Genomic DNA, 12320 nt, shown 5'->3' with positions numbered 1-12320 from the left:
CCCTTGATTAGAAGACCAAGGTGAGATATTAACAGCATAAACTGCTAATAGATGTAACCATCTCAGATTTACTTAAACAAGAGATGGCTCACTGCATGAGAAATAGAGGGAAATATCCCCAAATGACCAGTGTAAAATAAAAAGCATCAGTGCAATTTAAAGAAAAAAAATGAGGAAGATAGATACTCTTGAAACTTTTTAAAATTAGTCATACTATCATAATATTTAGAGATGGAAAGGACTTTAGGGAGACTTTAGTCTAATCCTCTTCATTTTGCTGATGAGAAAACTGAGACTAAACTAGGGCAAGTGACTTGCCCAACTGATCACAGAATTAAAAAGCCAAGAGACAAACCCACATATTTAGGCCTCCACTGAAGTAGAATGCTTTCAACTACCCAATCAAGAACCCTTCACAAGGCCTGTCCATTTGCAAAGCATTTTATTCTTTTCTAATGTACTTCCAAAAACGCTAGGTTTTGCAAGGATGGATATTGACAGTTCTCTATCTTTGCCTGTATTTTGAAAATAAAAAGCTATTATTTAAAAAAAAAGAAAGAAAGAAAGAAAACAAAGTACTTCCAAGCCTATTATCTTGTGGAATTCTCACAACCGTCTAAGAGGTTAATTCAGAGACCTCAGTGTTTCCAGGCACATAAGGATGGAGGATTTTTTTATTCACTCATTCATTTGCCAAACCTTTATTAGAACATTGTGACAGGGGCACCAATTTCCAAGATCCCGTTCTAGCTCTGACTTTCCCTGTTCTAAGGGCCATTGGAGTAAGTTTGCGGTTTGGGTTAGAAAGAGTTTTAGTATTGGTTCAGACGATTCTGCTTTGAAAGCCAGTCTGTCATTTTGGAAGAAGCAGCTATATTTTATAGATCCCTGTTGGACAATTCTGTGCTTTAGGATCCATTTCATTTGGGACATTTTCTGAGTCTATCAATCTAACACTTTAACACCCATTGTTTCTTTTGATTCTCACAACAGCCCTGTAAGGTAGGTAGGGTAAGTATTGTTATTGATCAGTGATCAGATGTTCATTAAACACCACTTCTGTGCACAACTCTGCTGCCATCAGCCCTTGGAGGAAGAGAAGTGCACCTGCCCTTTAGTCTATGTCTTCTTAGAGGTCATGTCTAACAGAGAGTTATGGTATGAATACAGATAACATTAAAAATCCTGCTACTTATTAGTGCATTAGGGAAGAATAGGGGAAAAAGTATTCTGTGAAACTTGAGATAGGAAACCTAAAGGATCATAGATGAGAATTGAAAAAGACACCAATCAACTCCATTGATGGGAGCCATCGATTCCAATAGCTTTATTTAACAAAAGGAAAGACTGAGGGATGGGAAAGTTAAATGATTTGCCCACCACATGGCTAATAAAGTGGTTCATCTCATTCTTTTACATCCTTTCTGTCTCTCCCCTCCCCTCTGGCAATGAGGAATTCACTGGGCCCTAAGACAACCAGGTAAAACTTTTGGGCATCTCTATTAAGAAGTTCTGAAAGAAGGGTAGGTAAAAGGTTATTTAGAAGCAGTTAGAGAATAGGAAATCAATATAGTACAGAAGAATAAATGTGTTACTGTGATTTTTATTACAAATGTCACTACCTTCTTACTTCTGAAGGTAAAAAAAAAAAAAAAAAACAGACCATAGACATGGCTAGCTAGATTAAAAGTCTTCAGATACACAGAGAATGAGAAGACAGCCTCCAGTGTGATGGTGTCTCTTATGGTAGGAAAATCTCTCTGCCTTTGAGCCGGAAGGCCTAGATTTGAATGTCAGCTCTGTCACTTTCTGTGGGCCACCAGAGAGTCCTGTCCCCTCCCTTGGCCACTGTTGCCTGCTCTCTAAAATGAGAACGAAGGGGGCATGGATCTCTGAGGTCCCGGGGAGTCGTGACATTCTGAGGTTTGTCATTTTAAAAGCTCCGTTTCTTTGAAAATGTTCAGCCCTTTCCTAAACTTTAAATGCACATTCTTTTGGCCAAATGCCTGGCAAGAGCCTTTCCAGAAGAGATTGTTAATGTCGCTTTGGCTCTGCATAATTGATGGGCTAGGGGTTTGGGGTCTGAATGAGCCTTAGCAGTGGTTCCGAGAAGACTGCTTGAGAGCCAGTCTGTCACTTTGGAAGAGACTGCTTTATGCTGGCAGCCAGGAGCAGGGCGAGTTTCTAAACTAATAGTAATACCAGTGATGATGAGAGCTGATGTTTATCTAATGCTCTGCAATTACACTAACCTCCTCCTCCGATGCTTAATTGTGGTGTGGTTGTGACCCTGGGCTCTGTCCCAGTGGATGGGCCCAAGTACAGCCTGGCCCTAGAAAGCTAAATATGGGTTTTAAGTTCAGGCCCAGTGGCAGTGGCTGAGAGACGGCAGACCTGACCACAAAAGGCTGGCCACCAAAGGATGGCATTTCTCTCCAACCGCAACTCCTGCAGATTTTATCTACCACATCAGGAAGGGGATTGCAGTGTACACTGGCAGAGGATATATAGCTGGAAGGGGGAATTAATGCATCCTTAAAGTTTTAAAGTTAAGCAGCTGATGATATACATCTTATTTAACCTTCACCACATACACATCCCTGTAAAGTAATAAGGACAACCTCCACTTAAAGATGAAGGCTTAGAGTACTTAACCAAACAACCTCACACAGTGAATAACTGGCAGAGCCTGGATTCAAATCCATTGCTAATTTTTTTTTTCACCACAAAACAAGCTCCAAGTTAAAGTGGACCTAATTTAGCTTGAAAACGCTTAGTTTCAAAGAAATTCTGTGGAAGAACTCTGAGACCATAAAGGTTATGAATCCATAATATGGTCCATAAAAAGTCCCTTTGGATAAGTTTTAAGACTGCATGGTATATGAACACATACTGCAACAAGCCTTTTCAGAGTCCCTCCAATTAGAATGTCTTTCAGTCTTTTACAAAGTGAGCCCTACATTGAACTAATATTGATGGACATAGTACACCCCCAACAGGGAATATTTTCACTTGTGCTCTTTGGAAAAGCAGTAGAATCATAGAATATCAGAGCTGAAAGAGGCCTTAGAACACAAAATGTCCACATTATTCAAGGCTCTAATACAGAATATTACAAGTGCAAAAGCACCTTAGAACCAAGCTGGGACAGATCTTAGAAGAAAAATCAGAAGAAAGAATCAGGAGCCTTAGAACAGAAAATGTCAGAGCTGAAATACACCTTAGAATAAAGAATGTCAGAGCTGAGAGAGAGCTTAGAACACAGAATGACAGAACTGTAATAGATCTTAGAATAGAGAATGTTAGAAGTATAAAGGAATCTTAGAACAGAGAATGTCAGAGATGGAATAGACCTTGGAATACAGAGTAGAAAAGACCTTAGAACAAAGAATATTAGAGCTAGAACTAGAAAGGAGCTTAGAACACAGAACGTTATAGTCAGTAGGGAGCTTAGAACATAAATGTCATGAGAGAGGGCACTTGGGACCATCAATTTAAAATCCTCCATTTTATAAACAAGGAAACTAGACCAAGGAGAAGACAATCAACTTATTCAAAGTCACACCACTAATAAGAGGCTGATCTAAGATTTGAACCCAGCTCTCCCCATTCCCAAGCTCATTGCCTCTGATGTTTATTAAGACAAGAAAACTGTTGTTTATATCATCCCAGTGAAGATGATGATATCGTAGCAGCATTTCCTCCTGAATCACTCAGATAATTGCCTTTGTTTCCTGCACCACTTTGTTCCACGAAACCTCCTGAGCTTCTTGGGACAGCTGAGGAAATCAAATGCCCTCTGTTCAGAACCTTGTGGAGACGAAAGAAAGCAATTTGCCGATTACTAATTTTAAGATCAGGCCTTCTCTCCCCCAAGACCAATTTCAAGTAGAAATGAGGCTTAACTGAAAGGAAGTCCCAGCTGTAAGAAGGAAATTTATAATTGGGACTAATTGGAGAAAGGGGGAGGTGTAAGTGCTCTGATCATTAACAGTAGCTGAGTCTGGCTACCAAGTCCAAATGGCTGGGCAATTACCTGTGAATGCTCTTCAGTGCCCCAATTCCCATTCTCTACCCCTGGAACAGCTGGTTCATTCATATTTGGGTTGTCAGTAGCCAGATTCTATTATGGGAGTTCACGGATGGTGTCCCCACACACACACTTTTTTGGCCTTCTTTAACTTTTAAAAGTCTTAAATATCATAGATATACTTCTAAGTATAGGAAAATGGCAGCCTTGACACCAACTGGCCATATGATGTTGGCCAAGTCTCTTCTTTGAAACCTCTGTAGGATGAAGCAAGTGGAGCAGATGGTCCCAAAAGTCTCTTCTAGCTCTAATATTTCATTCCAGTACAATAGATATTTATGGTTTATTTATGGTTATTTTCCTAGCATTCTAAATTCTTTCCAACTCTAATATCCTGTGTTCTATTTTTTAGCATCCTATAGTCTTAAGTCCCTTCTAGAACCTACATTCTGTATCCAGTGTTGGACCTATGCTCTAATATCCTATGAATCTCTGATCAGTACTTTTTACACCCAGAAATGGGTACATAATAAGTCCTCACAAAGGAATGGAAATGGAAATGGAATTCAAACTAGCAAGATTCTACCAGGGGCAGCTAAGGAGACCAGCAAAGGATAGAGCAATGGTCCTGGAATCAGGAGGATCTGAGATCAAAGATACTCGACACTTACTAGCTGTGTGACTAGGCAAGTCACTTAACCCCAATTGCTTCACAACCAAAAAAAATATTCTACCAAAATAAATGAATATTAGAGTAGGAAGGGGCCTTATTTGGTCCAAAACTATGACCCAGGGAAGAGCCTTAGCACTAGGCTTGGAAGTCCAGGGAACCCCAGAATTCTGCTTCTAACAGTGTTCCCAAGATCTTAGGCAAATAGCCAGAGTGGGAGTAGGATGTAAATCATTCTGAACAGAAACTAAAGCTTCAAATTAACAAACAGTAACACAGTCCTATATCATTTTACGTAAACAGAATTATTTACATATGTTATCTCACCAAATCCTCACAATAGAGCTTTTTAGCCTTCCAACTTCTGTTTGGAACATTATGATTCCCATTTTGTGGATGAGAAGAATGATTCTCAGGAAAGATAAAGAGATTTTATAAAGTCTGTTAACAGCTGGTAGATGATAGAACCAGGACCCACACTCTTTTCAGTTGCCAAATTAGAATGAAATCACAACATCACCAACATAACAAATGCATCCTATTTCAGTTTCAGGGACAGCTTTAGTGATTAGGAAGTTTGTCTTTACAATAAGCCTAAAACCATCTTCCTTTAAGCTTTTGCCTAATTCTGTCCTTCAGGGCCAATCAGAACAAGTCTAATAATGCCCCATTCCCCTGAGGGCTCTTTAGATATGTCTCTAGCCATCATCTTCCCTCACCCTCTTATTCTTCTTCTCTTCCCCCAAATCAACATCCCAACTCTTCTAAACCATCCCTATATGTCCTTAGATTCTATGTTTTATTTTACTTCAAATAACATTAGCCTATTTCATTCTATCAGCCATTTATTCATTCCACATTTTAAAAAAAAAAGCCATTGAGTTTGGTCTTTGAGAGATCAGAATTCAAATTTTGACTCTGCCTCTTATTATCTGTGTGACCATGAGCAAGTAACTCTTTTTGATTCTCATGTTCCTCTTCCATGAAACAGGGACATCAAAAGGAAGTTTATGAATCATTAATGTGCTGCAGAAATGTTCTTTTCTTGAATTTAGCAAAGAAAAAAATGTTCAGTTTTGTAATTACAGAAGCTGGGTTCTTTGCCATTTCCAATCCATGGATCCTTGAACAGATCACTTTACCTCATTTTCTCATTTGTATATAGAAGGGGTTGGAATCAGTTGTCTAACTCTAAACCTGTGATTCTCCCAAAAGAAAAATATACATAAACAATTATATTAGCATATTTCTATACCTTTTGAAATATGATGTGGTGGTTGGGCAGCTAGATGCCTCAGTGGATAGAGTGCCAGGTCTAGAGTCAGGAAGAATTATCTTCTTCATTTCAAATTTATCTTCAGACACTAACTAGCTGTGTGACCCTGGACAAGTCACTTAACCCTATTCACCTTAGTTTCTTATCTCTAAATTGAATTGGAGAAGAAGATGGCAAACTTTATCTTTGCTAAGATAACCCTAAGTGGAATCACAAAGAGTTGGACAAGACTTAAAAATGATTGATGTAGTCAATGATTCAACTCTAAACCTAAAACTCTTCCATAAGAAAAAAAGATACAATAATAACAGCACTTTTCTATACTTTCTTAGAGACACCTAGGTGGAATTGTAGATAAAGTGCTGGACTTAGAATTAGGAAGATTCATCTTCCTGGGTTCAAATTCAACTTCAGATACTTAGCTGTATGACCCTGGGAAAATCACTTAACTCTATTTGCCTCAGTTTCCTCATCTATAAAATGATCTAGAGAAAGAAATGGCAAAACAGTCCTATAAATGTGCCAAGAATACCCTAAATGTGATCACAAAGAATCAGACATGAGTTTAAAATGACTGATGGAGTCAGTGGTCCAACTCTAAACATATGATTCTCCCATCAAAATAATATACATAAATAATAATAATAGCACTTTTACTATGCCTCTTTAAAGTTCACAGAATATTTTCTTCAAAATCCCTTGAGAGTGGTACATACAAATTATCATTTCTTTTTTCCATATAAAAAAAGTGATGACCAAAAAAGTACAATTATATGTCCAAGTGTCCGTTCTGTGATTTCTGCCAATGTTTATATTATAAATTCTCTTTTCTAAGGTATCACTAGTTCCTTCATTCTATAGTTCACTTAGTAACTTCTAAGAAAGAAACTAAAACTCAGGCCAATCCTACTTCATATTTTCTACTCTCATTCAATCAGCTAATATTTTTAAGCACCAACTGTGTGCCATATACTCTGCTCAGTGCCAAAAATTAAAAAAAAAAATAAATCCAAAAACAGTCCACTCCCTAAGGAGCTCACATTCTAATACAGGAGACAACATTTAAACAGATAAATATGTGATAAATTGGAAATAGAGAATACAGTAACATTAATGAGAATAGGGAAAGGCTCCTCACAGGTCTAAGTCTAGCTAAGACTTAACACAGGTGACACAGAGAAAAAGTCCAGGCTTAAGGGACAGACACTGGAAATGCTACTGGTCAGTGAACCATTACGGATCCTTACCCAAAGCAGAAACTACCTTCTGCCAAACATAGTGATTGTAGAAAATCAAAGGGGTTTACCCAAGTGTCCTTTTAACTTTCTACACTTCTGTAGAACTTTATAGTATTGCATATTAATAATCTGTGTAATATATTTTCTGTAGAATACTTTCTAAAAATCTGGTTGATATAAAATTTTAAAGGAGATCTGTTTGAACTCCATTGCTCAGATGATTCATTCATTCAGCAAATATTGACATGCTGCCTACTATGAAAAGGGTTTGCCGCTGCCTTCTGAGGGAGATGCAAAGGTGGATTAAACTGGGTCCCTGTGCTCAAAGAGCTTATTAATAGTGTATAAGAATAAGAGAGGAGCACCTAGAGCTAAAATACAATTCAGAACATGGCAAGTTCACAAACCAGGCATAACGTAATTGAATCACAGCATGTTGGAATTGGAAAGATCCTATTCTAACCTTTTTTACAGATTGGGAAATAAAGGCCAGGATGATAAAGCAATTCACTTTCAGAGTGAGTTAGTGGCAAAACTGGGATTAGACTTTGCTGGAATCCTGATTCCTAACCAACATACAAGAGATGCTGGGGCATTTCCTCCACACCTAGGTGTGTTTTGCTTTGGAAATTAGCTGTTAAGGGCAGCTAAGTGATGCCATGGCATGCAGAGCACTGGGCCCAGAGTTAAAAAGACTCTTCCTTTGTTCAAATCCAGCCTCAGACACATTAGCTGTGTGACTCTGGGCAAGTCACATGACCCTGTTTGTCTCAGTTTCCTTATCTGTAAAATGAGGCGGAGAAAGAAATGGCAAATAATTCCATTATATTTGCCAGGAAAACTCCAAGAATAGTTGGGTATGACTGAGCAATAACAACAAAAGAAACTTTTGGAATAGTACTTTGTAAGACTAATTGTCTATTGAGGAACTGACTGGGTGCTGGCCTTCCAAAGACACAGAATCCATGTACAAACTATAAAAAAGAATGTGAGCATTTTTTCCTTGGATGGAAGGATCAGGGAAGACTGCATGAAGATGATGGCATTTGAGCCTGTTTATCTGGGACAAAATTTTGTCCTTTCTGTCTTGCTATAGATTCTAAATATTCTCTTCCCCTTAGATTCCCCTATATCTGGATCCTAGCCCACTTACAAATTCAGGAACTGGATCAGCTTGGGAGTTTACCTTTTTAAAAAATCTAGTTGATATAAAATCTTTAAAAAGAGTTCAGCTTTTGAAGTGACAGCTCTGAAGCAATAAAGTCAATTCACGCATCAAAACTCATCCTGAATCAGCAAAAGGGAAGATATACTTTGGCTGTCCCTGAACTTAAATTTCCAGGTATCTCTAACTTAGCAGGTAATGTGAAGTCACCACCAAGATCATAGGGAAAAAAAAGCTTCCATTGTAACTGTAGAGGATGGGGTGAGTGTATGTGAACCTATTCATTATCCAAGAATCTATACAAGGAGACATACTTCTCACTAGCCAGTGCTCTTGGACAATGTGCTTTAACTTTGAAAATCAGTTCCCTTATCTGCTAAATAGGGGTAATAACACTTGACCTTTGCTTAATATTGTTATGAAGAAAGCACTGTATAAAACTTAAAGCCCCACATAGATGTGAGTTATCTTTGCTTTTATTATTAGCAAGCACAGAATAGTTTATGCTGTGAATGGCTGTGTAAAGTCATTCTCACAGAAGTCCTGAGAAATCTTTAGTTCTGAACAGAATACTAAGTGGAAATAATAAACCAAAAAAACTCCAAACCAGTGTGGTTGAGTTGAAGAAGGGTTGCCACAGAATCAGCATCATAGAATTTAAATCCGAAAGAATCCTTAGAGACATCCCAGACAGAAGGTCAAAGCTAGAAAGAATTTTAAAGATCTTCTAGTATACTCTATCATTTTTCAGATGAGGGAACTGAGCCCAGGCAACTGATAAGTAATAGAACCAAGATTTGAAGTCCATGTCTACCAACTACAAACATAGTGTTCTTTCTACTACCCTACACCACAATGTACACCCTAGATTTTTGATCAAGAACCAATCACTTGACCTCCCTGAAACTTAATTTTCCTTACTTATAAAATGAAAGTGGTAAGACTTACATGAGGAAAGTATTTTGGAACTTGCAAAGCATTATCCTAATATGAGTTATGGGGTTGGAGGAAATAGTGTCTCGTACCAGGATTGTTAATCAATATTGGTTCTTAAACCATGCTTCTCTTTTGCATGCTCTAAAATAGCCACTTCTTCACTATTTGCTTTGCAGAAGGCTGTCCTGGTTTGTGCAACGGGAATGGCAGGTGTACCCTGGACCTGAATGGATGGCATTGTGTCTGTCAGCTGGGCTGGAGAGGCGCGGGCTGTGACACTTCCATGGAAACTGCATGTGGAGATAGCAAAGACAATGATGGAGGTAGGACTGGCAGCTGAGACTACATAGGGCAAATAACTGCTTAGATACTATGGCCAGAGCCAGTTCTTTTGCCAGAAAGGATGCTAGACCTTTGGTGTTGATTCATTGGAATTCTCTCAATGTAGCAAAAGCAAATTACTCCAGCTGACTGACTATATGTCTCTTAATAAAACTCTGGACGGAGAGTAAGAAGACCAGGATTAAATAGTTTGTGGTTAATTAACTATGTAACTTTGGCAAACCCAATAACTGATCAAAAATCATAATAACAGCAACAATAATAGCTGACATAAGTGCTTAGAAGTTTAAAAAGCACTTTACAGACATTAATTATCTCTGGATTTTTGTTGTAAAAAGGTTAAAATAGACACTTATTAATGTCCTTTTTAGTTTCTTAATGTTTTTATTATTATTAATTACATTAGGAAGATAAAGCAATGTAGTATAATTATTAATTCACTAAGAGGCTAGTTAAGAAATGTTTTAGAAAGTAAATTACTCAAACTTTGATAGTAGTAGTAGAAGCAGTAATAGCAGTAGTAGTGGTAGTAGTAATAGTAGTAGTAGTAGTAGTGGTGGTGGTGGTGATGGTGGTGGTGGTGGGTAGTAGTAGTAGTAGTGATGATGGTGGTACTGGTATTACAAAGAATATTATTTCAAATATTCAAATATTATTACAAAGAATAATGTACATTATCTTACGGTATCAAACAACTGATAAAGGAATCATCAGATTTGAGGGGTTGAAAGAGAACTTGTAATGCAAATTCATTTCCACCACAGCATTTAAGACAGTCATTTATTAAGCACTTCCTATGTGCCAGGTACTATGCTAAGCACAATTTAGAAAGTTCATTCCCTCAAGGATCTTACAGGCTAATGAGAGAGGCAAGAAACAAATGTGTACAAATAACCTATAAGGATGAATAGGGAAAAATGAATAGAGGGAAGGTACTAAAGTTGAAAGGTATTGGGGAAGGTTTGTTATTATAGAAAGTGGAATTTTAGTTGGGATTTAAAGGAAGCTTTAGATAGAAATAAAGAAAGAGAGCATTCAAGCATGCGAGACAGCCAGAGAAAATGTCCAGAGCTGAGAAATACAGCATGTTGTTTGTAGAGCAGCCAGAGGACCAATTTTGCAGGATTGAAGAGTACACATGTGGGAATAAGGTGTAAGAAGGCTGGAAAGGTAGGAGGGGGATGGGTTATGAAGGGCAGAGCATTTTGTATTTTATCTGGGGGCAGTTGGAAGTCACTGGAGTTCGATGAGGAGGAGGTGATGTGGTCTAATCTGCACTTTAGAAAATTCACTTTCGCAACTGAATGGAGAATAAATTAGAATGAGGATAATTGAGGCAGTCAGATTCACCAGCAAGCTATTGTAATGGTCCAAGAATGAAGTGATGAGGGCCTGTCCCAGAGAGATGAAATTGTCAGGAGAGAGAAGGGGCAGATTTGGGAGATGGTAAAAATTTGTAAGTATTGGCAATAGATTCGATATGGGAGATGAGAAAGAGTGAGGAGTTGAGATTGATACCTAGACCCGGAGCCTGGGAACATTGGGAAGATGTTGGTGGCCTAAAGAATAACAGGAAAGTTTGGGTGTGGAGGACAGAATTGGGGAGGAAAAATAATGAGTTCAGTTTGGGGCATATTGAATTTACAGTGTCTACCAGATAATCCAAAGCAACTCAAGAAATTTGGGATGGAAAATGCCAATTGCATTCAGAGAGAAAACTATGAAGACTGAATGTGTTCAGTTTGTTTTCCTGTTTATTTGTTTGTTTGCTTTTTCCTTCTTGTGATTTTTTTTCCCTTTTGGTCTGATTTTTCTTGTACAAAATGATAAATATGGAAATATGTTTAAAAGTATTGCACCTGTTTAACTTAAGTAAAAATGTCTACCAGATATCCAGTTCAAGATAACTAGAAGGCAGTTGGAGATACAAGATTTAGAGTTCAGCAGAGAGGTTAGAACAGAGCAGGTAGATTTGAGAATCATTAGCATAGAACTGGTAATTCAATCTTTGGAAGCTGATAAGATCACCAAGTGAAGTGGTAGAAAGAGAGAGATGAGAATTAAGACTCAAGATGGAACTCTGATGGACTCTATGGTAACCCACAGTCCACCAACAAATTACATCCAACATCATCTTGAACCTCTTTAAAGATGGAGATCTCACTCTTTCCTGAGTCAGCTCATTTGGAAATAGTTCTGATTATTACAAAGTTCTGTCAGTAAGTTCAAACCAACCTCCTTACTGTTTACACTCAATAGACCAAGCAGAATAAGTCTAATCTTTCTTCCCCAAGTCAGCTCTTCAGAGCTTTAGAGACATCCATAAGCCCTTTCTTGAGACTAATCATTTCTAGTTTCTCCAGCTCATCTTTCTGTAGCATGGTTTAAAGTCCCCTCATTATCCTTAGCACCCTTCTCATAGCAGGTTCTCTACTTTGTCATTATCTTTCTTAAAATATGGTGCCCAGAATGGAACGTGATCCCACATTTGGGCAGTGGCCAATGAGACTATCACATCCCCTACTTTGGACCCTGGATGAGTGAAATCATTTTAAGAAATGGTTAAGTCTTGAGTCTAGCCAGAAAAGTATAATATGAGTATAGACAATTACTCTAGGCATAGTAAAATGGAAAGTGGGGGTCAAGTTAGCCAGGTAATGTTG

The 12320-nt window shown here is 38.1% G+C and overlaps 1 protein-coding gene across 1 annotated transcript in view; it reads left to right on the top strand.

Moving 5' to 3' along the window:
• TENM4 (teneurin transmembrane protein 4) overlaps positions 1-12320 on the top strand; it is a 1176249-nt gene that overhangs the window by 1010867 nt on the left and 153062 nt on the right. Inside the window, exon 17 of the mRNA XM_051987214.1 lies at positions 9492-9638. Coding sequence (XP_051843174.1) covers positions 9492-9638 — 147 coding nt within the window. The remainder of the gene's footprint in view (positions 1-9491; positions 9639-12320) is intronic.

Source organism: Antechinus flavipes, chromosome 3, assembly GCF_016432865.1.
Source record: "Antechinus flavipes isolate AdamAnt ecotype Samford, QLD, Australia chromosome 3, AdamAnt_v2, whole genome shotgun sequence".
Lineage (NCBI taxonomy): Eukaryota > Metazoa > Chordata > Mammalia > Dasyuromorphia > Dasyuridae > Antechinus > Antechinus flavipes.
Note: the sequence above shows the minus strand (reverse complement) of the source record. Positions and strands in the feature narration are given on the sequence as shown.